This window comes from Urocitellus parryii, chromosome 5 (assembly GCF_045843805.1).
Source record: "Urocitellus parryii isolate mUroPar1 chromosome 5, mUroPar1.hap1, whole genome shotgun sequence".
Taxonomy (NCBI): domain Eukaryota; kingdom Metazoa; phylum Chordata; class Mammalia; order Rodentia; family Sciuridae; genus Urocitellus; species Urocitellus parryii.
In genome coordinates, this window is record NC_135535.1 from 8,650,013 (window position 1) to 8,677,709 (window position 27,697).

Consider the following 27,697-nt stretch of genomic DNA (forward strand, 5'->3'; position numbering starts at 1 on the left):
GGCCCAAAACCACACACACTCCCAAAACCACAATGATAACAAGAGTAACTTTTACAAAAAGTCCCTCTATTGGACTCTGATGCTTTTCTGATGATTAGACTGGGGTAATGGGTTTTAGGGGAGGTCATGGGGTGAAGTGCTATTTCATTACCTTTTATTATTAAGGTTACACACATTAAACATGATGTCACTGTTAAAGCTGACCTTGGTCTCCAGGCTGAGGTAGGTGTTGTTATGATAGGTTTCTCCTCTATATGAACCACATTTAAGGAGTAGGAAGTTAGGTTTCCTTGAGGGTGGAATGTCTACATAAATCATTTGGAGTTCTTCTGCCTAGGATACTGGGATAACACACAGCAAGATGTCTGAAACACACTCAAACCTTCTCACCATCTCTCATCACACTTTACTACTTACCTGCTACATGTCACTCCCTCTGCTTATGACACTCCTCTCCTCCCCACCCACCCAGCAACAAATCAATTTTTTATTTTTTTTAATATTTATTTCTTAGTTGGACACAACATCTTTATTTTATTTATTTATTTTTATGTGGTGCTGAGGATCGAACCCAGGGCCTTGCATGTGCTAGGCAAGCGCTCTGCCACTGAGCCACAATGCCAGCCCCCCGATTTTTTAAAAAAATATTTTTGTAGATGTAGATGGGACAGCATGCCTTTATTTTATTTATTTTTATGCGGTGCTAAGGATTGAACCCAGTGCCTCACATATGCTAGGCAAGTGCTCTGCCACTGAGCTACAAACCAATTTTTCTTTTAAATATTTAGTTTTAGGTGGAAACAATATCTTTATTTTATTTTTACGTGGTGCTGAGAATCGAACCCAGTGCCTCACACATGCTAGGCAAGCTCGCTACCACTTGAGCCACATCCCCAACCCCAATAAACCAATTTTTAAAAATCTTTCTTCTTCTCACAAAATCCAGTTCAAGTGTCACAGTCTCCATTGTGGAGCTTCTTTCCAGGAAGAATTCACAACTTTGGGCTAGGCACATGTTTACTATCAGTATCATGGTCTGATTAGCATGGCTCCCTCTCTCACCTTGACTGAAGTTCCCCACATGCAAACACTAATGTCTTACATGACCTGGCATGCCTAAACAGGGCATCAACAAACAGCAGGTGCCTAATAAGTGTTTCTGACTTAAATAATTAATGACTATTTTATTGAGAATGACTCTTCTGTGATGTTATTAGTAATATCTCAATTTAAAAAAATGATGGAGAAAGGATGACATAGCTGGGGTCCAAGACATGTCAGTAAATCAACACCACAGCTAAAACCTCCCTGGCAATAGACAGCTCTGCTCTGAACAGCTTAGATCAGACACATAAAGAAAAATGATCATTGCATTCAACAAGTGAAAGCCACATATGACAGATAGAATATATTTTAGATCAATAGGCACATAACTGTCAAATAAAGTAGGTGAGCTGATTCTTTCTCTAGGGGATTCAGGCCAATAAAGTACATATCCTTGCTTTTGGAGTTCCTGATAAGTCACCAAAGACTTTTTTTTACAGAACATAATTTTCTTACCTAACCTCAAAAGTACGGAAAAATAAGATGGACTCTTGGTTAGCTGTGTTAGTTCTATTCAGTTTTCTCTCTCACATACATAGCAGCAAAATTAAATAAGGCCTGAAGTGGTCTTTGGGAAAACCATAAGTAGTAGTCGCTAAGCCTACAAAGAACATATTTAAGAGCTTCTTCTGAAGTTTTACCTTGATAATAACTGTCAACTTGTCTTCTTTAAGTACTTTTTTTTTTTTTTTTTGGTACTGGGGATTGAACCTGGGGGTACTTTACATTGAGTTAAACCCCCAGCCCTCCTTTTGTTTAAATTTTTTTATTTTGAAGCAGGGTCTTGCTGAGTTGCTTAGGGCCTTGCTAAATTGATGGCCTTGAACTTGTTATCCTCCTGCCTCAGCCTCCTAAGTTGCTGGGATTACAGGTGTGTGCCAATGTGGTCAGCTGCCATTCTTCACTTTGATACAGTCGCACTAAATCGCTGAATGTCTCACCAAGTTGCCCAGGCTGGTCTTGAACCTGTGAGCTCCTGCGTTGGCCTCCTGAGCAGATAGATAGGAGGCATGTGCCATTGTGCCTGGCTTTTTATTCAAAGGCAGCCACAAATTGTTACCAAAAATACTATGATACATTTCTGCATTAACATGAAAGCATTCCAAATACAAGATTTTAAACAAAAGGCAACACAGGGAGAATCAAACATAAAAACCTGAATTGAATTAAGACTGATGAGGCTGAAGTTATACTCTAACTTCTGATTAACAGAAGCATCTACTTTCTTCAAGTATAAGAAGAATGTTCTTTCATGTTTTTAATCTAACTGATTTTAAACTGATAAACTATTAAGTAAATAAAAAATCAAGAAAACCAGCCCCCCATCCCAGCCAAACAAAGGTAAAATCTGAGTTTATAACATAATAAAATATTCTATTACATGCTCAGTAAGCAATCTTCTAATTACCCCTCAGCTTTCCAGGGAGAGATATATTAGTAGCCAGGGAATCCTAGAATCCAGTCTTCATTAACATTATATTTCATTATAAAATAATGAATTAGGATCTTGGGGAAGTGTGTATGTGTACCTCAGAAATCCCAGGGTGTATGTGTCTTGACAGTCCTGGGCATGTGTTGAGGCGATTCCTAGAGCCCCTGAGTTTTGTTGGTTCTGACAGCCCTCACTGAGACTTAGGGTCTAGGTACATCTAGTGTAAGCCTACAGGCTTCTGCCCTGGCTACAGAAAGAAGAAAGAGACCTGGTGAGATGGGGAAAAAAAAAATAAGAAGACAAGATGGCACGTGTCCCCCCTCCATGGACCTGATCACAACCCTGTTGAGTGGTGAAGTTCAAAATCATGCTGAAGGAGCTGTTGAGGAAGGGACTCAGTTTCTTACAGCCTAGCACACAATGTGCAAGGGCAGACTAGTGTGTGGCCTCTCTGGAATCCAGTGAATCAAAGCAGGAAGCCAATAGGCAGTGAGCATGGGTAACAGGAATCCATTGACTTTTTTTTCCTTTTTTAAAATTTTAACAATTATTGATATGAAATTCATATAACATAAACATATTGAAATGAACAATTCAGAGGCATCTAATGTATCTGCAATGCTATGCATCTACCACTTCTATCTAGTTCCAAAATGTTTTCATCACCCCATGTGGAAACCCCATATCCATTAGGCAGTTACTGTCCATTCCACATCTCGCTCCTCCAATCTCCAGAAACCACCTACCTGCCCCTGCCTATGGATTTATCTATTCTGCACATGTCCCCTATGTGGCATGATGCAATATATGATCTTTTGTGCCCAGTTTCTTCCACTCAGTATGCTTAGGGGGATTCTTGGTGCCATTTTGACTGGTCTCCACTTTGGCTCTGGTGAAAGAATAAGCATCCCATAGAGAATACTTGTGGGAGTGCAGCAGCAGAGGGCCTCCCGCCTTGGGGGATCCTTGGTAGAGGGCAAGGTGCAGTGCTGGAGACTGTTTAGAAGACAATGTGAGGTACCTAGAGGCTCCCAGAAGAAAAGGTCCCATGTGACCACATCAGGAAAGAGCCAAGGAAATTCAGGACATGGAGCCAGATAGAAGTAGATAAACACAGATAACCTATTTGTAGATTGGGTTTGACAAAGAAAAAAATTCCTTCCATTTTAAATGAAAAACCAACAAATTATCACTTAAAATTTATAATAGAAAAATGTCTGAAAATCACAAGTGACTGCTTCTGTGCAGCAAGAACAGGGACAGGCTTTTACTTTCAGCCTCATATACTTCTGACTGTTAATTTTTACAAGTATATTAAACTTTCATATTTTTTTAAAGAGAGAGAGAGAGAATTTTAATGTTTATTTTTTAGTTTTCAGCGGACACAACATCTTTGTTTCTATGTGGTGCTGAGGATCAAACCGCGGCCACATGCATGCCAGGCGAGCGCGCTACCGCTTGAGCCACATCCCCAGTCCCTAAACTTTCATATTAAAAGTGAAAAGATAAAATGATATTCTAATAGTGAATCATAAAGTTCCAGTCAAATTTGTTTTAAATTTGTCACACAGAATAACAAAAACATGAGCCCCCAAATAAACTTTTCCTCCTCTTAAAAGAAAAAAAAAGAATAACAAAAACAGATACTGAGAAGAAAAAAAATCTTTCCAGATCTAGATTAGGTTCTAATTTAAATCAATCTAATTTATAAATTCACCTAAAACACAACACCCACTCTATTCATCCACTACCTCTACTATTGGATTTCTACTCAAATTCTTAATATTGTAGGTACATTACTGACCTTGGAACTGCTTTCTTCCGACACTTCTCCCTCATTAGTTTGCATGGGAACAGACTCTGTGCAAAACTCTGCAGAAAAACACAACTGCTGCCTGAAAGAGAGATAAGGAGAGAAAAACGCATGTAAGGAATTTGGGCAAAAGTTTACTTCCCTAAAGATTTAGACTGAAATTTTGTCACTGAGACCATGGATCCTGTGAGGAGATGACCTTAGGCACTTTGAGTGTGTGTGCACGCGCATGCTAAGTTACCACGTGCATCTTAGGTAAGAAGAAAGATGGAGTGAGGCGGAGCAGGACTCTTCCCCTATGCTGGAGGAGCAAGATAACTGTGAAAGGCTTAAGGCACTGGGATATTAATAGCTCTAGATTTCTTTTCCAATCTTACGTGGCTCTTGGCAGAAGTGATAATGGAAATCTTCAACGGTTCTTGCAGTCAACACCAACCTGCCAGAAGGACGCAGTGAGCAAGGCGGTGTGCCAGCTGTTGCGCTGCAGCAGGTCACACCGCTGGATATTGGGCTAGGCTGCTGGACCTGGCCAGGTTTTCTGGGTTTATGATTTATGTTCAACAGACTTGTTTTTGTAACAAAAATGAAAGTCCATTCTAACAGGTGGTCCACTTTGTTTTTTTTAAGAAAATACGCCTAGCCAACTAAATGTCAGCTAATTTAATTTGATAAAACACTAGGCTAAGGCTGGGGATGTGGCTCAAGCAGTAGCGCGCTTGCCTGGCACGCAGGGGGCGCTGGGTTCGATCCTCAGCACCACATACAAATAAAGATGTTGGGTCCGCCGAAAACTAAAAAAAATAAAAAAAAAAAAACAAAACACACTCTCTCACTCTCTCTCTCTCTCTCTCACTCTCTCTCTCTCTCTCTATTAAAAAAAAAAACACTGGGCTACTTCTGGGGTAAAACAACAAAGAATAGTAATTTTTCCTTTCAATACCAATCAAGCGAAAGTTTGTTAAAATGACTGAATTACAATATGCCAAAAGGAGTCAGTGCACACCTGCAATCCCAGCTACTCAGGAGGCTCAGGCAGAAGAATTAAAAGTTCAAGGCCAACCTGGGCAACTTTGTGAGACTGTCTCAAAATAAAAAGTGCTGGGATGTGGGTCACCTAGCATGCATGAGGTCCTGGGTTCCGTCCCCAGGACCACTCCCCTAAAAAATTTTTTTTTGAAATAAATAAAAACTTAAAAACCTCTCAAATATTTTAAAAGACTGACAGCTACAAAATGTAAAACCTAAAATGATGCTTGTAACACATGCTTTTCTGTGTGCAGAGACGTCTCTTTGTGAACACACCAGGGCATGGCAATCCCTTCTGGTGCAGGTTTCTTAATAGCCAGCTGCAAGACCTGAGGCTAAGAAGGCACTTCTGGGTTTCCATGGCTGTTGGCTGGGAAAAGGGGGTATTCAAAATATCTAGTGAGCTTGCCCAACAAGGTTTTTTGGGAACAAATGTTTATTTACGTGATGTGAGTTTACAATTGGTACAGCAGAAATTCTCACGCAACCTCCATTCACTTTCACGTGTTACCCTGTGCTGCCCAGTCCTCCAACACACACACACACACACACACACACACACACACACACACACACGAGGTGCACAGCAAGTAAACAGGCTCTCTCTAGTTGCTTTTGCCCTTCACTGTTTATGACTGTTGTGTAAAAACAGGATTGCTCTTTCTATGAAAATTAAGTTGACAACACTTGAAAAAATTCAAAAACAACCAGCAAGATATGAACTGCAAAGCACCTCCCAACCATCCTCCTACTCACAGGAAGGGAGGTGGGTACTCGCAGAGGATGCACTCCACACACCAAGAATTCCCTTCCGCTCCCAGGTCTGCGCTCTCAGCCAGCACTGGTTACTCTCTGCTCTGAGCCCTGGGGCTCCACCCAGGCTTCCGGTAGGAAGGCAGGAGAGGAAGGAGGCAGGCGATGGTGTGCTCCTCTACAAAAGGCCACTGCTGTTGTATGGCAGACTGCTTGACCTACAGCTTTACCACCTCCCCCCTTCTCTTGTCCAGCCCTCGCTTTCTTTCTCGCTGACCTTTCTCTGACCTTCACTGCTCTTTTCCTCCCTGATTCCTCTTCCCTGCCCCAACCCCAAGCCCTCTGTCCTCCCCAACCTTCCTACCCCCCACTTTCAAGGTTATTATCAAGACCTTCCCCCAGACATGGACCTCACTATGCTGCCCAGGCTAGCCTCCAACTCCTGGGCTCAAGATATCCTCCTGCCTTAGCCTTCCGAAGAGCCAGGACTACAGGTGTACACCATGGCGCTCAGCTTAACCAAAGACTTTTGCCCCTACATTCACTTTCTAAAATCCATCATTTCCTCACAAGATCCCATCTATTCATCAAGGCCTTATTAAGTCTTACCTTCTCTCCTTATAGCAGCCCTAAAATTTTCAACATGTTGGAGAAAAAATTATTAAGGAAGAACAATGGACCTGTACCCATCCAGTGGACAACCTTTCTATTGTTAGGCCTGAACAGGCAGGAAGCAGTGACAAGCCTAGAGACAGTCACAGCTGTAACTCAAGTCAGACGCAAAGGACTATGTATATGAGACATTGAGAAAATTCCCCTTTATCTCATTTCCCTGGGGAACATCATTTTCCTGAGGATTGAATGTAATAGGTCGAAGGACATGCAGATGGCCACTCTAAAAGCTCCCTCTATTCTCCTATACTCAATCCCCAGTTCTCGCTGAACATTTCCCTGTGCCTTTATGCTCACAGGACACTGCTTCCCTCTCCTGCTGGCTCCTCTCTACCCCAAAGGAGAAAAAAGCTTGCCTTGAAGAGACTTATCTGGAATGAGAGCCAAGGCGGGTGGAGCTCAGCCCTTCCTTCCCTTGGGAAGGAGCTACCACTGGGGAGCAGGCGTTCTTCTGGCTCTTGTACCCCTAAATGCAAGACCCTCACAACTACCTACAACTAAGTAAGTCTGCCGAATTCTGAGGCTTACTGTTAAGAAGTCCACTTAGCAGTATCTATGTGTAAGTCACATTTTTCAATACAGTTTTGTCAATAACAGAGACAATAGTTTGGTCTCTCAAATGCTTTCCTTTTTTATCTCATTTCTCCACTGGTACACAGCTCAGTCAAGGGGAGGATAGTACTATTTATTAGGTCTCAAAGAGCCTAATATCTAGTGCATAAGACTGATATCTGGATAAAAAGACAGGAAGTAAAATTGGGGGGCATGAAATACATGTGGAATTTTTGAAGCTTCAATTGGAGGCCAGGACTTTGGGCCTTTAATGAGACACGAAGGATTCTCCTGTAGATGATTACATTAGGCCACACAGGTTTTTACTTGTGTATTAGCTTTTTAACCTACTGAAGCTTATAAACTATAGGCCACACAGTATTTTGACCTTAATGGTAACTGTAGTTATGGCAACTTTGTCGTCAGATAAGTGATTGTTTCTATAGAGACAAGGCTGCATGCACTAGGCTCAGAAATTTCGGCAAAGACTATGGGGGCTTTGAAAGTCTCGCCAAGAAACAAGCCACAATTGTGACGGTGGCACTGAAAGCTCATCTAAACCAAACTCCAGCTGTGCAGGCGGTCTCAGCATACACCGTCCACTTTGGCCTAGCAAGCAGACGCCATGTGTGCTAGCCTCAGCACAGGGTGTTAGCAGGCGTGGGTGGCTTCAGTGTACAGAGGGCTGCTGCTTGACCTTGAATTATGCTGGCATAGCTCTTCCTAAACTGGCATGGCTGAGGAAAGATTAGACTTTAGGGAAGAGTCTTCATTTAGGCCTTTCAGACATCAGAAAGTGGGACATTTATTTGCTGCATACAAGCTAGAAGACAGGTGAACTTCAAAGAGCACGAGTCTTACAAAGTGAGCAAAGTTGTCCTTTAAAATTGTTTGTGGACTAATAAACAGTACATAGTTAAGCCCAAGGGGAAATGGAAAGGAAGAGGTTTCTGTCTAAACCAGGAAGAAAGGCAGGAGGGAAGCGGTGAAGGGAGGAAGGGGCTTGGCAGACTCTGGTGTCTGGACTTACTTATTGGTAAAGACCATTGCACTAGGAGACAAGAGCTGGGGAGCTAGGGGAGGGGAACCTTCTCCCCATCCTTGAGGATTCCCTCCATGTGGGACAATGTGAATGTTTTAATATCATGAACTTACCATAACATGACTCATGCTGTTGGGGTGAAGAGACTTACCTGATTAGTGTCTCTGGAAAAAGAAAGTGAATCTGGACTTACACTGGCCAGCCCCCTCTGGCCCCTTTCCAAGAGGGGAGCCTATTAGGCTCCCTGCCCTCCCTCTTCTACTAGGCAGGCCTCTCCTAGATTAGAGCTATGGGCTGAGCACACTTGTTAAATCCTGGAGTTCTGAACTAAGAAGCCTATCTGCCCTAGGTATGTCAGCTTTATTAGTAATAAAAGTGACATTCTGATCTCAACCTGTCTTATTTCTTTGTCAAATACCTCTGCTGGTTTAGAACTTGGGCAGGGAAATGATTATTATTTATTGGGTCCAATTCTATCCCAATTTGCATCTGAGTCTACTCCTCACAATTAAGTTCAGCTTCTGTATCTGCCTACGCTGCCCCATCATCCCATGACCATAACATCAGTAACATACCTTTCCTTCCAAAGCCCTCGATAACTTCGCTATACCCAAAGGACACACTATTCGACACTTTACTCAGGCAAATCTTTCCTTCTCTCCACACAAATGTGCCAATAACTACCTATGAACAATCGCCAGTCATACCTACTATCATTTGGACATTAAATGTCCCCTCAAAGGTCCTTGTGTTAAAGGGCTGGTCCCCACATTGGCACAATTGGGAGGCAGAAAGTCCTCTAAGAGGTGGGGCCTAGTAGAAGGTCTTTAGGTCACTGGGAATGTGCCTAGGACTATAGGTATGTTCTACCATGTCTGGCAGGAATCATTTTTAGAAATAAAAATTGCTGGGTACAGTGTCACACACCTATAATCCAAGATACTCAGGAGGCTAAAGAAGGAGGACTGTAACTTGTCTCAAAATAAAAAGGGCTGGGATCAGCTTATTAGTTGAGTGCTTGCCTAGCATGTGTAAGACCCTGGGTTCATCTCCAGTACCATTTTAAAAAAAAACCTCCGGAGATGGTTTCAGAGAATTGCGTCTACTTTATTGCACAGCAAAAACAGCTTTTATAGTGGGTATGTGCCAATTTACATATAACAACCACAATAGGCCAGAGGTGACACACAACATTTCGTATTACAGGAGTCCAGACACCAAGAGTTCAGAAACTGCCATGTAGGCAGACCTTGTACCAACAGGGGAATAACTTCTTGTCAAAGGAGCAAGGAAATGGCAGTTGCCAGTGTTCTGACAGCACTCTGTCCCAAAACATAGCGTTCTATGTTAGGATTTCCCTGCTGCACAAAGATAAGGATTCCTCCATGAAGGTCCAGAGTCAGGCCCTGCAACAAATCCCAGTTTCTTGGGAGTCTGAGGCAAGAGGATCACAAGTTCAAGGCCAGCCTTAGCAACTTAGCAAGACCATGTCTCAAAATAAAAAAAATGAAAAGGGCTAGGAGTGTAGCTCAGTAGAAAAGCACTGCTGGGTTCAGTCTCCACTACTAGAAAAATAATAATAATAATAATATTTTGTTTTTAGCTGTAGTTGAACACAATATCTTTTTTTTTTTAAGAGAGAGTGGGAGAGAGAGAGAGAGAGAATTTTTTTAATATCTATTTTTTAGTTCTCGGCAGACACAACATCTTTGTTTGTATGTGGTGCTGAGGATCGAACCCAGGCCACACACATGCCAGGCGAGCGCGCTACCGCTTGAGCCACATCCCCAGCCCCTGAACACAATATCTTTATTTTATTTATTTATTTTTATGTGGTGCTAAGGATAGAACCCAGGGCCTTGCACATGCTAGGCGAGTGCTCTACCGCTGAGCTACAACCCCAGACCTGCAAAAAATTTTTTAAAAAACTAAAACTTTCCCAACCAACACCATATAGTCTGCCTACTTAACATTTTATTGATACCTGCTTTTCTTTTCATCCTTTCTTTGCTCCCATTTTTTTTGTTGTTCCTTTGGAATTATCCTTAATAGTTTTTATTTTTATTTATTTATTTATTTATTTATTTATTTTTAGTTTTCGGCAGACACAACATCTTTCTTTGTATGTGGTGCTGAGGATCGAACCCGGGCCACACGCATGCCAGGTGAGCGCACTACCGCTTGAGCCACATCCCCAGCCCTCCTTAATAGTTTTTAATGTGTTTCTTTAAAAAAAAAAAAGCTTGATGGGTAGTGGGGTGCAGTTCAAAAGTAGCCCTTTTCATTTTTTTTTTATTTTGAGACATGGTCTTGCTAAGTTGCTAAGGCTGGCCTTGAACTTGTGATCCTCCTGCCTCAGACTCCCAAGTAACTGGGATTAGTTGCAGGGCCTGACTCTGGACCTTCATGGAGGAATCCTTATCATTGTGCAGCAGAGAAGTCCTAACATAGAACGCTATGTTTTGGGACAGAGTGCTGTCAGATCAAACCTAGGGCCTTAGTGCTGTCAGCATCAGTGTGGTGCTGAAGATCAAACCTAGGGCTTTGTGCAAGCTCTACCTCTGAGTTACACACTCCCAGCAATGATGACATTCTTGTTTGAAGTTATGACTTATAGTTGTGTCTAGGGTCTAAGTCAATCTTACTGTCCTTCTGACAAACTGGAAGAATCAAACAAGCAATGCACAGTTAACTCTGGGTTCCCCTTGGGGACTGTCAGAAGGTATAAGTATCAGTGCTAACAATCATGAAAAAGTCAAGGCAAAACCCACTTAAGTTAACTGGAGAGGTGAACAAGGAAGGCCAGCACTGTCATAAGATGATGTGCAAGCACAAGCATTTCATTCTGCCTCAATGTGTCACTTCACCTCGGAGCTGTCATCAGTATACCATACATGTAAGTAATGGATGGTCTTGGCCTGGTACTGTGCTCAGCACACACAGGGCAAGACTCAACAAATGTTAATGGATAAATATGAGTAATGTCACTTAGATCCTGAGCAAGGTTGTCCATAAAAGTTGGCACATGCCAAGCGCAGGTGCACACACCCATAATTCCAGCAGCTTGGGAGGCTGAGGCAGGAGAATCCAAGTTCAAAGACATCTGCAGCAACTTAGGAAGATCCAGTCTCAAAATTAAAAATTAAAAAGGTCTGGGGATGTTGCTCAGTGCTTTAAGTGCCCCTGGGTTCAATCCATGGTACCAAAAAAAAAAAAAAAAAAAAAATGGCACATATGCTAGTATTTTCAAAGCCCTCCAGGATCTAGCCTGTCTCTGTCTCTCCAGTTTTTTTTTTTTTTAATATTTTTTGGTTGTATAGACACAATATATTTATTTTATTTATTTATTTGTTTGTTTGTTTATTTATTTTTATGTGATGCTTAGGATCAAACCCAGTGTCTCATATGACCACTGAGCCCCAGCCCAGCCCTGGCTCTCCAGTTTCACCTATTTGATTTCTTTGTTCCAGCCATGCTGAACTTACAGCTCCACAATATGCCAGTATGCTTCAGGTTTTCATGTTTTAATTCATATTATCCTGCCTGCCTTTCTCTCCCCTATGCCAAGAAGGGACACCCTGTTTATCATTACAGACTCAGTTTTTAGAAAGTATTCCCTGACCCCGGTAGAAGTGATGATTCCTTTCTCAGTGGCCCTAGTGGATACTGTTTGAATCTTATTATTGAATTCATCGTGTTGGGCTGGGGTTGTGGCTCAGTGGTAGAGCGCTTGCCTGGCACATGTGAGGCACTGGGTTTGATCCTCAGCACCACATAAAACTCATTGTGTTTTACTGAATTTATTTGTTCACATAGATGCCTCTATGTAATACGGATCTGCCTGTCATCCTCTTGATATCAAACACTAAATCTTGTTATTCTCTTTATTCGGTCCACTTAAAATTGTGTTCCTGGCATTTAATAGTATTTGGTAAGTTCCTTTTTATTTAAAATGTAATACATACAAAGAACTCAAAAAGTTAAATAACAAAAAAACAAATAACCCAATCAACAAATGGGCCAAGGACCTGAACAGACACTTCTCAGAAGAGGATATATAATCAATCAACAAATACACAAAAAAATGCTCACTATCTCTAGCAATCAGAGAAATGCAAATTAAAACTACTCTAAGATACCATCTCACTCCAGTAAGAATGGCAGCCATTACGAAGTCAAACAACAACAAGTGCTGGTGAGGATGTTGGAAAAAGGTACACTCATACATTGCTGGTGGTACTGCAAATTGGTGCAGCCAATTTGGAAAGCAGTATTGAGATTCCTTGGAAAGCTGGGAATAGAAGATTTGGGTCAAATGGTGATTTGACCCAGCTATTTCTCTTCTCGGACTATACCCAAAAGACCTAAAAACAGCATACTACAGGGACACAGCCACATCAATGTTTATAGCAAAACAATTCACAATAACTAGACTGTGGAACCAACCTAGATGTCCTTCAATGGATGAATGGATTAAAAAAAGTGGCATTTATAAACAATGGAATATTATTCAGCACTAAAAAAATAACAAGATCATGGCATTTGCAGGAAAACAGATGGCATTAGAGCAGATTATGCCAAGTGAAGTTTGGCCAATCCCTAAAAAACAAATGCCGAATGTCTTCTCTGATATAAGGGGGGGGGGTGACTCAAAATGGAATAGGGAGGAAGAGCATGAGAAGAAGATTACCAGTAAATAGGGAAGAGAGGTGGGAAGGAAAGGGAGGGAGAAAGGGAATTGCACGAAGAAGGAAGGAGACCCTCATCGTTATACAGAATACATGTATGACAATGTGAGGGGGAAAAAAAAAAAGAAGTGTGTCACTTTAGATTGTGTAGAGAGAAGTGATGGGAGGGGAGGGGAGGGGAAGGGGGGAAAGAAAGGACAGCAGAATAAAATAGACATTATTATTGCTGTGTGTATACACGTGACTGCATGACCAATGTGATTCTGCAACCTATACACTCAGAATAATGAGAAATTATACCCCATCTGATTCAAAAGTATGATATGTCAAGATCATTGTACTGTCATGTGTAACTAATTAAAACAAATTTTTAAAAAAGTATAAAGAAAATGGTAGAATAAAAAAATAAAAAATTAAAATGTAATACATATGAATGCAAAAAACATCTAGTGAGTTTCTACCACATGTCAAATGGTGCTGGGCTAGTATGGTGTAGTAGAATAAGCTTTGACTTTGAAGAAACAAAATCCTTCTTCTTTGTCAGTTATTAGGTGTATAATCTTGGACAAGTTATTAACCTTCTTTGTCTTTTTTTTTAGTACTTGGGATTGAATTTAGGAATGCTCTACCACTGTGCTACACCTTCAGCCCTTTATAAAATTTTTTAAAATTTTGAGACAGGGTCTTGCTCAGTTGCTAAGGCTGGCCTCAAACCTGTGATCTTCCTGCCTCAGCCTCCCACATCACTGGGATTACATGGTTGCACTGTCATACTTGGCGTTAACTTTTAATCCTTAGTTATTTTCATTCATACACCGGACAGGTAGAAGTACAGAAGGATTAAACAAGGAATGTATGGCTTTACTAAGGTGTCCAGCAGTGGCCAACAGGCCTAAGCATGCACAGAGCCTTGGGTTTCATCCCCAGCACAATAATGAGAAAAAAAGTTAGTTCTTAGTTCCTGGTTCAAGTGTGCTGTTGCCAATAGAGTGACTACAAATATGTAATTTCAAAAAGCTAGAAAAAAGAGATTTTTGGATGTTATCACCATAAAGAAATCATGAATGTCTGAGGAGACAGATGTTTAACCTGACTTAAAACATTACAAGGTGTATACATGTATCAAAAATATCAGATGGAACCAGACAAATATGTACAATTTGTATGTTTTTATGTATCAGTTAAATAAATTCATTTAAATTTTATTTTTTTTTTTTATTTTTTTTTTTTAAAGAGAGAGTGAGAGAGGAGAGAGAGAGAGAGAGAGAGAGAATTTTTAATATTTATTTTTTAGTTCTCGGCTGACACAACATCTTTGTTGGTATGTGGTGCTGAGGATCGAACCCGGGCCGCACGCATGCCAGGCGAGCGCGCTACCGCTTGAGCCACATCCCCAGCCCTCATTTAAATTTTAAAAAGTTCCTTTCCAAGAAGCCTCAAAGAGTTTACAGAATAGTAAAGATGATGGACACAAATAAAAAAAACTCACATTAAATTAGGGGTAATTTATTATCATAATAACAATAGGAGTTCTCTTTTATTTATTTTTTAGTTGTAGTTGGACACAATACCTCTATTTTTATTTATTTTTATGTGGTGCTGAGGACCAAACCCAAGCCCTCCCATATGTGAGGCTAGTGCTCTACCACTGAGCCACCACCCCAGCCCCACAAGAGGAGTTCTTAAGACACATGAAAAAGGAATTCTATAGCAGTCTGGGAGAACAGGAAAATAGGAAAGGTAGAAAAAGGAAGAGCAGGTAGCTGCATTTTGCTACACTCTGAGCAAAGAGAAAAGCATCAACCAAGGCACAAAACCATACACATTTAGGAAACAGAAAATGATCTGGTTAGACTTATAGACTTGAGGGCTGGGGGTAAAGCTCAGTGTGTGCCTAGTACACATGAGGCCTGGGTTCAATCCTCTGCATCGCAAAAAGAAAAAAACCAATCAAAAGATTTACAGACAGGGATTCCCCACAGAAGCCAGAATCCATGCCTGGAATTAGATTTTGAAGGGGTTTGTAGATTAGCATCAGCAACCACTGGGAGCCACAGAAGCTGTTTCAGCAAAGCAGTGACATGGCTAAATCTCTCATCTAGAAAGCAAACCCAGGCAGGAATGTGCACTGCAGAATGGAGCAGGGAGACCAGAGGCAGAGAAGCAGGCAATGTTCTCACATAGAACTGCGCAACTGCTAATCCTAGTAAGGTCCTGCTTTATAGGATAAAGCACCAATGTCAGTAGCCATCTGAACACCATAGCTTGTCCACTCTCCCTCCCTCCCCGTGCCCCTTTCTTTTTCTTTGTTTTATGTAGTGCTGGGGGTCAAATGCAGGCCTCATGCAAGTTAAGCAAGTATTCTACCACTGAGCTACATCCCCACCATCAATACCAGTGCAATTTAAAGGGATCTACCAAAGTAGGAATTCAAAAATTTCCTTCTATAAGAAATATGCAAAGAAGCAACAACATCATAACATACTTTCCTTTGTGTGTGTATGCAGTGCTGGGGATTGAACCCAGGGCCTTGTGCATGTGAGGCAAGCTCTACCAACTGAGCTATAGTCCCAGCTCTTTTCCTTTTTTTTTTAACCTTTAAAAAAATGTTGGGTTTTTTTTTTAGTTGTAGATAGCACAATACCTTTATTTTACTTATTTATTATTCTGTGGTGCTGAGGATGGAACCTAGTGCCTTCACATATCAGGCAAGTGCTCTGCCACTGAGCTATGGACCCAGCCCATTTTCCTTCTTTTTAAGATAAAGACTCTCCCATTCCATTACCAATACATGGTGGATGTCAATTTTAAAAACTTACCTTTGACAGTATCTTGGGGCAATGCAGGCCTGAGACAATAAGTCTAGGTTACATTCAGTGCAAAAAACCAAAACCCTGAAAAGAGAAAAATCACAATGAGCTACGTGCTCCATGGAAGACACCAGAGAAAAAGTGGATCGGGAAGCCCCATCCAAATCCAGCTCCCTGCTTCACAGCAGCTGGCCCGAAGGCCAGTGGCCGGGCCTCCCAAGTGAAGACTTCCCCATCCAGCACTAGGGCAGTAACAGCATCCTCCTCAGAAGGTTCTTTTGAAGTTTAATTATGTGTGAATGGCCTAGTATAGAGTAGGGCACCAAATACAAGCTCAGTCAAGGCAAATGGCTATTAGGAACATAAACTGGAACACTTTCTAAAGGGACATTAAAACCTATTATCAAAACTTTTTTATTTACTATTTTACCCCCCAAAACACCAAAATGCCTTTTCAATGTCTCCATCTGGATGTCTCACAATCACTACAAACTCAACTTGTCCCAAACTCCATCTTCACTCTGCCCAAGTTCCTCCCATCTCCACTGTCTTTATCAAGGCAGAACCTGAAGTTCTTTCTTGGAACCTCACCTACCCAAGAGTCCCTCACATAAGCCCTACCATTTCTGTTCTCAACATCTATATCTCAAATCCACCATAATTCTTCATTTCCACTGAGGTCATCACTTTCCCTGTGGAGGCCTCTTAGCTGTTCCCCGCTTCCACTCTTGCTTCTCCCCAATCCATTCTCAAATAATGGCTGGAATTGTCTCTTCAAATTAAATTAATAGCAATCTGCTAATGAATGCAGTGACAATTTTATGATGTACTAAGATATATTCAAACGTCTGAATATGTTGATGAATGAACATATAGATAGATATCTGTCAGTATACAGGCATCTGAAGATATGTGAAATGGCCAGTGCCTTCATTTTACAGAGGCAGAAACAAGTATTAGGTTCTCCAGCTCAAGACTGCACCTACTGTGTGTGACAGGGTGGTCAAAACAATGGTGAGCCCAGCCTCAGCTTATCTGTGATCAGCATCTGAATTGCTGTTAGAAAGCTCTTTGGAAGTCGGTCCCTTTATTTCACAATCAACTTAATGCTTCTGTCCATGAGAGCACATTCCACTCCTGGTGGCTACAGGCTGTTAGGTGTAGTTTTAGTCCCATATTATGTTCCAGTGCTGGAAATGTCACTTTAGCAAATCCTGAAAGCATCCAGTGACCTTATCTGTCATCACTTTTACTTATTTTACTTAATACCCTTTTAGATCAATAAATCTCTGACGGAATGGTGTTTGTTTGTGTTTTAGTTTTTTGGTACTGGGGAATGAACCCAGAGGCGCTTAACCACTGAGCCACATCCCAACTCATTTTACATTTTATTTAGAGACAGGGTCTTGCTAAATTGCTTAGGGCCTTACTAAGCTGCTAAGGCTGACTCTGAACTTGTGATCCTATTGCCTCAGCCTCCCCAGCCACTGGGACGGATTATAGGAGTGTGCCTCCACGCCCAGCAAGAACCCATATGTTTTAAATTTTATTCCTATCTCTCTATTACACACACTGTTGTCCTAGCAATGCAATGTGTCTTTTTCTTTTTTCTATTGTACTGGGGATTGAAGCCTGGGTTGCACTACTACAGAGCTATACTCCCAGCACTTTTTATTTTTTACTTTGAGACAGGGTCTAAGTTGTCTAGGAGGGCCTCAAATTTGCGATCCTCTTGTCTCAGCCTCCTGATTTGCTGGGGTTAGGCCTGTGCTACTGCACATTCCTGGTGCAATGCCTCTTTTTCAAAAGTAAATTTGACCTTTGTGGATGTGCACTGACTTGTATTCAGTCAATAACTACCCATTACTTTAGCGTCAAATCCAAAATCTCCTCAGAACTATCTTATCTTCCCATTCTACCCATAAGCACTGTGCCTGGTTTCCTTGTTGCCCACACTCATGCACTAATGCCTACTGAGGGCCCTTTGCTAATTCCCTTCTACTCATCTTTTATCCTTTGAACCCAGGAGCTTTACCACTAAGTTACATCCCCAACCATTTTATTTTTTGTTTTGAGACAATGTTTTGCTAAATTGCCTCGAATTTGTGATCTTCTTGCCTCATTTGCTGGGATTACAGGCTTCTGCCACCACACTGGCTTCTACTGGAAATTTTCTGTCAATCAACCATAGACTATAAAAGAATACAGACTGATTTTTAGTTTCCTATTTTAATCAAAGATTCTGCCCAGGCTAAACCACAACTTCTTTAGATTTATCATTAGTACAAATTCTGTTCCAACTTCACAAAGTAGCTCATTATTACATATGTTCTTTTTTTTTTTTTTTTTTTAAAGAGAGAGTGAGAGAGAATTTTTAATATTTATTTTTTTAGTTCTCGGCGGACACAACATCTTTGTTGGTATGTGGTACTGAGGATCGAACCCGGGCCGCACACATGCCAGGCGAGCGCGCTACCGCTGAGCCACATCTCCAGCCCCGTATTACATATGTTCTTAACAGACAAGTTAAGAAGACAGTGACCATCTCAGTCCTTTGCCTGCTCTGTCGTGAGTCTCAAGACACTTGCCAGCATTCAGTGAGGGGAAAAGGATAATGGCAGTTAATAGCACAGGTTAAGCAGGCAAGGGAAAACAGGCAATTTTCCAAGTACTTTTTTTATTTTCCGCCCCTGGAGATAGGGTCTTGCTATGTTGTTTAGGCTGGTCTTGCACTCCTGGATTCAAGAGATCCTCCCACCTCAGCCTCTACGCAGCTGGGACTCCAGGTGCACTCCACACCCAAGCACCCTAAGTCCAGAGTGTATGGAAGAGTGTGCCCGTCTGCAGAGCTGCACTACTGCATCAGGTGCACTTGCACTCAAGGTCCACACAAATGTTAATTCTAAATTTAACATCTGAAATTACTTAGTTGAAGTTGTCTACAGCACTATTTTCCTTCCAAGGAATAAATAATGGCAAATTTCCTCAAAACATTCAGAACTACTCTGTAACCACCTGATGATCATGTGCAGTTGTAGCAGTAAACTATGAACCACTCAAGTTTTCTCTCATCTCTTACAGGGCAATGAAACTGGACTTGAGGTTCACAATGGGGGGTTCTATGGATCCTGTAGTAATCAAACCCTGAGTCTTGCTAAACTGCAAGCAGACTTATGAGTTCCTCCAAAGCCAAGTATCTAACTAAATTTACAGGATATAACTGGAACTTCAAGTCTTCCTGTGAATATGACAAGATGAAAGAAATACACAGTCAACTAACAATATTTACTTTCTACGAGTGTCCCCTCTGATACAGAAGTGTTTTAATTTTCAAACTTGACTATTCAGCATGGTTCTTTTTAATTTTAACTCTCATTTAAAAATTTCAAGTGGTATAGATAAGGCCCTTGACCACTCTTCACTCTTCCCCTCCCCAGTCCTCCTAGGACTCACCACTGTCACCAGTTTGATATCTGGCATTAATTCTTGGGTGCAGACTATTGAGAATATATAACTATTTTTTCTTTTTGGCTAGAGATTGAGTCCTGGGCCTTACACATTTGAGGCATGCACTCTACAGGGGATACAGGGGGCACATGCACAGCCATATGCTATAAACTTTTAATCCAGTCACAAATAACACTTGAAAACTATGACTGCCTAGGTGGGAATAAGGTACTTACTAAGCCAGGCACTATGGAACAGGCCATAATCCTAGCAACTCAGGAGGCTGAAGCAAGAAGATCACACATTTGAGAACACCCTCAACAACTCAGCACAATCCTATTTCAAAATAAAAAATAAAAAGGGCTCAGAATGTAACTCAGTGGTAGAGTATCCCTGGGTTTTATCATTACCACCACCACCACCACCACCACCACCATCATCATCAAAATAATAAGGAGGAGGAGGAGAAGCAGCAGCAAGGGGAGGAGGAAGAACCTATAAATTAGCGCAAATTGCAACATCCAAAACTAAGCCACGCAGGTGAAAGCAGATGGGATTATGTACCCAACACAGGAGATTCACTAGATCTGGAAATGCTACCTTTGCATTTTCAGACCACTTCATTTCAGCTCAATGCTTTGGCAATTCTGTAAAAATATTCAATTCTGCCTGTTCTTTAAACACCCCTCTTTAGTCCTAAAGTCTGCTCTAGTTCCCCTATTTCCTTTCCTAGTCATGCTTCTTGAAAAAGGAGTTTCTATTTGCGGTCTCAATGTCCTCATCCCTCATTCACTTGTTAATCACCACAATTTGATTTCTGCCTATTAATCCAGTTATCGAGTACAGCGGATGCTATTTAATCATTCCTGCTTTGAACTCTTCTCAGCTTTTTTCTCTTCGTGTTGTAGGCCTTATACATGACAAACAAACAAATACTCCACCAAGAGGTACATGCCCAGCTCTCTCTTTAGCATTTAAAAATTAGAACTACTTGGTGTGGGGATGTGGCTCAGTGGCAGAGCTGCTTGCCCAGCAAGGACAAGGCCCCTGGATTCAATCCCCAGCACCATCAAAAACAAAAACAGAACTACCTGAAACCCCTGTCATCCTATTAAGGTTACTGCAGATTCAGTCACTGGACCAGGGCACCTTTGGATGTCGTCTGTCCTCCTGTCTCCTTGGAGTGCAGTCACCTTTTCCTTATGGGCAGGGGGTTAGGGGAGTGGCCATGGTGCTGTACCAGGGAATGAGGGAGCAAGGTCCTGGTGGGGACCTGAACTCAGTTCTTGGCTTTAAGTTCTGACCCCAGTTGACCTGGAGCATGTGTGGTCCCTTCACCCCATAGGAAGACCATCCAGTGTCTTCTGTCGGCTAGTCTCCTGGTGCTTTCATGACTGGTCCACCCCTCGGGAGTCTGAAATTCTCTTGTCCTTCTATGATCACACATGACCTTGTCCTCTCACAGATGTAACTACCACATCTACCTTTGTGACTCCCAACTCTCTCAGTGCTGACCTTTCTTGCACTCCCCAGAGCCACCCACGTAACTGCCTCTGCCAGTGGAGTTCTCACCTCTGGACCACAGCTCCTTAAGATTCAACACAGCTGCAACTCAAACAGCTCATCCCCAAAATGCGTTCTCCCTGTGCCTCACCCAGGAATGATGTTATCCCACCCAATCCGAAATCTGGCAACAGCATCAGCTCCTTCCTCTCACCAAACTCTCAATGCTAACCTCCAACTATTCTAGTATGTTCCTTCTTGCCACTGACTGCCCTGGTCTGGCACAGGTTCCCACTGGTTTTGTGTGGTTTTGCTGTGCTGGGGACTGAATTCAGAGGGGATTTACCATTGAGCCACATCCCCAGTCCTTTTTATTTTTTTATTTTGAAACAGTGTTTCACTAAATTGCTTAGGGCTTCACCAAGTTGCTGAGGCTGGCCTTGATCTTATGAGAGGATCTTATGCCTCAGCCTCCTAAATTGCTGGGATTACAGGCAAGCACCATTGTGCCTGGCCCTCTACATGTTTTTAAAAATTGGTTTTCTTGCCCTCAACACCAACCCACTTCCCCCATTAGATATGACTTTTAGAAAGTACAAATCCTGATGATTAAATCCAACCCCCACTATATGGCATGCAAGGCCTGGGACAGCACACCTCTCTGCTGGATCTTTTTTTTTTTTTTTTTTTTTTTAAATACATGACAGTAGTACAACTCTCCATTCTTCTGGTTGTACATGATGTGGAATTACATCGGTCATGAATTCATATATGAATATAAAAAAGTAATGTCCAATTTATTCTACTAAATTCAATCGTCTTCTGTTTCCCTAGAGCACCACATGGTTTCTTATGCCCTGAAGATCTAGGTCCTAATTGCCATTCTCTAATGCAGTGCTAGTCCAAGGGACATTCCCAATAAATTCTTGTAGAATAAATGCATTTTTAGAAAAAAAAAAAAAACAATGTCAACTCAGTACAATACTTTTAAGCTTACTCAAACAAGAATTCTGCTTGTAAGCACATCACCGTGTACTACCTACACGGGCACATAAGACTTCCTGGGAGAAGAAATGAAGGAAACTTTGGAACTGATGGCATAAAAATATCAAATTTATTCTTGTATTTTGAAGTCAGGGAAAGTTGCCTACAAAAAATGAACCAGTCTAAAGCAAGAATAAGGAGAAAGACATGCGGCCTATCTTGGGCTATTTGCCCAGTTCGCTCAACTCCCTTACAGCCTCCAGCCTCACCCCAAAACAGCTTGTTGATTCTTTATTAGAAAGGGCCTGGGAAAGGAAGGCTTTTCAGAAAATCAAAACACAACAAACTGCAAGTCACTTGAAGGTATGGGCAGGGATGGCAGGGATGACAAAGACCCTGGATAGAGAACAGCAGAGGCAGCTCCTGAAACAGCAAATTCAACTCAATCGCTTTACTAAATGCTTACTGAGCACACAGCACTACTTTCAGCAAAGTGTTCAGAGCATGGGTCTAGGACCAGGTTTCATTGCAACTGCTGGTCACATAAGAATTATACAGACTGAGGTGACAGATGTGTTAATCAGCTTGATTTAAGTATTCCATGTGGTATTCATAAATCACAACATTATTTGTGATGTTAAATATGTACAACTATAATTTGTCAATTTATAATTAAATGAAAATTTTAAAAAGAGTTAAAGAGGATTAACATGCTCAGTTTTGGGGACTCATTTAATGATAATGTACATATCTTGTATAAATTTTATGTATTTTAAAAACTCAAATAGCTAGTTCTATTAAGGTGACTCTGGTTTTTTGGATTGTTTTGCTGTACAGGGGGATGGAGCCCAGGGGCCAGCTATTATGGAAGCTGAAGCAGGAGGATCACAAATTTGAGGCCATCAGGAGCAAAAAGCAAGACTCTGTCTCAAAATAAAACTTTTTTTTAAAAAAAAGGGTGGAATCAGCTAGATGTGGTGGGGCAGACCTATAATCTCAGAGGCTAAGGCAAGAAGATCACAAATTTGAGGCCATCAGGAACAAACAGCAAGACTCTGTATCAAAATAAAAAAATTAAAAGGGCTGGGGATATAGCTCAGTGGCAGAGTGCTTACCTAGCAGGTGTGAGGACCTGAGTTTGACACCCAGTACTTGAGGAAAAAAGAGACAAACAAAAAATTAGAAAATCTGTAGGTCTCAAACTTGCTCACCTCAGGAGCCCTTCATGCTCATAAAAATTATAGAGGACTTTAAAGTGCTTTTATTTATGTTGGTTATAATTATCGATATTTACCACAGTAAATACTAAAACTATGAAACATTTAAAATACTTATTAACTCATTAAAAACTACCAATAATAAATTATCACATTTTCAATTTTAAAATTATAAAAATTTCAAAGCATTAAAAATGTGAAAAAAGTGCCACTATCTTATATCTTGTCAAATTTCTTTAATGTCTGGCTTAGGAGATGACAGCTGTGTCCCAGCATGTGCATTTGCTTTCTGTCCTCTGCAGTCCCACATGTCACACAGCCCCTGGAAAGCTCCACTGTGCACTCAGAAGAAGGTGAGTTAAAAAGGGGCACTGCACTCTTGTATAATTAAGTTAGTTGGGACCAAGGGGGTGATGTAAAGGGTAAAGCAAGGGCTGGGCAGGAAGGAAGCATGTCGCTGTTAGTGAGCCTTAACTTTCAAGGTTGTAAACAGGACTTGTCTGGCTACAGGCGAGGGAGCAAGCCCAGGAGGCAGGGTTGGCTGTTGGTGGTAGGGAAACCTCTCTGCCTTCTGGGAGCCTCTACTGCCCTGGGCAACATTCCCCCAAGGCCACGTCAGGTTCTCCTCTCTCTCACCTCCGAGCTCTGCTTGAGAAGCTGCAAATGGCTCGCCAGGAACCGCCTTGCCATGGCTTCCGAGGCTGTGTTTACTAACTGTAAAATCCTCTCCCTGCTGCAGTCTCCAAGTCTTCAGACTTTTCTTGATCTGGCTGTCTTTAAAAGCAAATTTAACATCAGCCACATAGCCAGTTTTTCCCTGCCAACAATCATGTGAGTTTGCTATTCTGTCCCTGTGCATCTTGCACACTGTAAAAACAGTTCCTGGAGCATCATATGTCACCCATCTAGTTGCCATAAACTGAAAACATTTTCTTCATATTTTGTGGCACAAACTAAAAGCATTCTGGATGTGGTTTGCATACAGTCCATCTCTGGCCAAAAAAAGAGGTTTAAATTTATAGATAAGCAGAGGAAGTGGGATTAGAATACTTTTTAATGTTTGATAGTATATATTCTTTCATTTAAATTTTTCCTGTGACTAGTGTGTAATCAGTGAAATTATCTTGTAATAAATATAACCATGTTCATTTAATGCAGCAAGTTTTCCACTAACAGTATTTTATACCTGAGAAAAGCATAGGAAACAGAAGTTTTTGTTTTTGTTTTGAGTCTTAAAATAAAAATAGAAACAGCCATGAATCTATAGTACACAGTTTTTCAGTCACACTTATTTCTTGTAGTAAACATATTCATTAAGCCCCCTGAATAACAGATTTTCCTTTGTGTGTATATGTGTGTGTGTGTGTGTATGTGTGTACACACCTGCACATGCATTGGGAGTAAACCCAGCACCACGCTCAAGAACAGATAATTTCTTAAGTCAAAGTGAAACTGAAACTTTAAAAGAGATCTTTGCTCCTGGAAATGGTAAACTAGGTGACTCAACTAACAGTCCTAAGGATAGCCAGAAAATCTGGACACAACATAAAAATGTCTTCAAGGCAAATAAACATTAACAAAGTAATTAAGAAACACTACACATAAAAATTCATTCTGTGAAAGACAATAAAGCTTTTAGAAGATACTACAGAATAATTTTTTTATAATCTAGGGGTAGGAAAGAACTTCTTAAACAGAACACAAAAAGCACTTGTTATTAAAAATTAGCATTGCTTGGGCATTGCTCAGCGGGACAGCATTTGCCTAGCATGAGTGAGGCCCTGGGTTCCATCCCCAGCACCACAAAAAACTAACCAAAACAAAAAAGCTCAATATGACTACATGAAAATTCACAGTTCATCAAAAGACACCCTCAAGAAAATAAAAAAGAAAACAACATAAAACCAATAAAGGGTTCATATTCGAAATGATAAAAAGTTCTAACAACTTTTTTTTTTTAAAGAGACAAGACAAATAACCCTATAGAAAAAGGGACCAGAGGCTAAACAAAATATGATGTTAAATATGTACAACTATAATTTGTCAATTTATAATTAAATAAAAATTTTAAAAAGAGTTAAAGAGGATTAACATGCTCAGTTTTGGGGACTCACCTAAATCACATAAATGGCCAATATACACGAAAAGGTGCATAGCCTCAACAGTGAGGGAAATACAAGCAAAAGTCATAATTGTGTACCATCATATAAACAGAATTGCTAAAAATGTGTAAGTCTGATAATATCAACTGCTCTCAAGGATATGGAACAACAGGAATTCCTGCACACTTGTACACATTCACTTGTGTGAATACAAATTGTTTTTACTATTTTGGACACAGTCTGGTATTATTCTTTTAATATTAAAGACAAACCCATCCCCATGACCCAACAGTTCCACTCCTACATATATACATAGCAAAATTTATGTGCATGTAAACAAAAGGCATTTAAAAAAAAGCACCACTATTTATAATAGTCCCTGTCAAATAAAAATTAAAAGAACCAATTTTTTTTGGACTGAGTTGCTTCAGTGGGTCCCAACACACCAGGGTAAAAATAAAAATGGAGTCACTCATGTTAAAATTCCACATTATCAAGCAGAAGTAAATTGTTTATATGCCCTTCCAAGAAATCAGGATTAGAGAGAAAAGCCAAATTTCTCAAAAAGGCCAACTTCAATTGGCATGATAGCAAAGTTATCATACACCTTTTTTGCCTCAGTCCTCACACACCAAAAAAGTAATCTATTGTATGTGATGTGTTATGGTTTAGATGTAAAATGTCCCCTGAAAGGTTCATGTTTTGGAAGCATGATCCCTAATACAGTAAGGTTCAAAGGTAGGGCTTTCAGGCAGTAATTATGGCTGTGACCTCATCAGTGGATTCATCCATTTGGTGGATTATTAATTTGAATAAACTACTATAGGCAGATGGGCATGTAGGTCACAGGAGGAATGGCCTAGGACTATACCTGGCCCCTCTCTCTGTTTCCCAGCTTCCATGAGCTGAGAAGCTTTCTTACACCATACCATTTGGCCATGATGCTTTCCCTCACCTCAGGCCCAGACCAATGGAGTCAGTTAGTCATGGACTGAAACTATGAGCCAAAATAAACTTTTCCTTCTTTTAAGATGTTCTTATCAGGCATTTTGATCACAGCAACAAAAAGCTGACTAACACATGATATACAGTTATTTTCTTCCTGTCCCGGTTTTATAAGTTAAGTAACTCTGAAATATCCATTCCCCTTTTCGTTCCTGCTTTCTTCAACCTTACTCCGTCTATAAAAACGAACACTTACTCTATTTTAAGGAATAAAGCAGCATCTAATTCTAGAATCAAAAGTAAAGATGCTGTAATCCTAGCAACTAGGGAGCAGGAGGATGTCAAGTTCAAGGCCAACCTCAGTAACTTAGGGAGACCCTGTCTCAAAATAAAAAAAAATAAAAAATAAAAAAGGGCTGGGAGTGTAGTTCAGTGGTAAAAGCCCACTTGGGGGTTCAGTCCCCAGTACAAAAAAAAAAAAAAGAAAGTAAAGCTAGCTGGGCATGTACCTGGTGGTAAAGAGCTTGCCTATCATGCATAAGGCCCTGGGTTCAATCCACTGTTGCAAAAAAAAAAAGTGGGGGGGGGGGGGACTGAAGCCAATTAAGATCTTAAATAGTTCTGCTTTTGTCCTTGGATACCCCCAACTGCGAACATCACAAATATTCTCAATAGTAGAATGGTAAATACCCTGTGGAATATTCATAAAATGAAATACCACACAGCATGAAAATGAGGATCAGGCCACACGCAAGGACATGGATGAATCTCACCAACACAATGCTCAGATACAAAGGAGTATATATATTCCTTATGAGACAGCATCTGCTCCATTTGTTCAAATCAGCCCAGACTATAATGTCAGAAGGTACATGGGTGATAAAAGTAAAAAGAAAATAAAAAATCAAGAGTGGGCTACCTGTAGGTGGGAGGTCAAGGACTGTGGCTAGCAAAGGTCACCAAAGGGCCACTGGTTCATTGCAATGTCCCATTTCCTGACCAAAATGGGGTCATTTTAAAATAACCCATTAAGTTTTACATTTGTATTTTATGCACTTTTTTTTTTGGGGGGGGGTACTGGAGATCGAACCCAGGGGCCCAAGCATGCCAAGCAAGAGCTCCTCCTTGGGTTATATCCTCAGCCTTTAGGCACTATTCTGAATGTGTGTCACACTTCACAATAAACAAGATTTTTTAAAAATTTTTTTTTTAATATTTATTTTTCAGTTTTCGGTGGACACAACATCTTTGTTTGTATGTGGTGCTGAGGATCGAACCCGGGCCTCACGCATGCCAAGTGAGCACGCTACCGCTTGAGCTACATCCCCAGCCCTAAACAAGATTTAAAGCAAAACAAAAATAAAACTAATACAAAGGAAAAGTGGTATCTTTGGCATATCTAAAAATGAGATCAAGGAATTCAAAGTCCTTCCATGTTCATGCCTGTCTCGAGTCTTTTTCCCTGCCACACTCATCTGTGTTCACAAGGTGCCTGTCACCCTTGCTCCCAACTATGTGCTTTCTTTTTTTTTTTACTTATGAACCTGCTGTCTAGAAAACCATGCAGACATATCAATCATCCTTCTGTCAGACTAACTGTAAACTGT

The 27,697-nt window shown here is 40.9% G+C and overlaps 1 protein-coding gene across 1 annotated transcript in view; it reads right to left on the reverse strand.

The window, feature by feature from the left end:
* The window catches only part of Tnrc6b (trinucleotide repeat containing adaptor 6B), a 186,935-nt gene extending 163,216 nt beyond the window's left edge, over positions 1–23,719 (reverse strand). The window contains exons 1-3 of the mRNA XM_077798936.1: positions 23,680–23,719; positions 15,902–15,976; positions 4,341–4,431 (exon numbers count right to left, since the gene is read on the reverse strand). Of these exons, the coding sequence (XP_077655062.1) occupies positions 4,341–4,385 (45 nt within the window). The 5' untranslated portion in view covers positions 4,386–4,431; positions 15,902–15,976; positions 23,680–23,719. The remainder of the gene's footprint in view (positions 1–4,340; positions 4,432–15,901; positions 15,977–23,679) is intronic.
* Between the last annotated feature and the right edge of the window lie 3,978 nt (positions 23,720–27,697).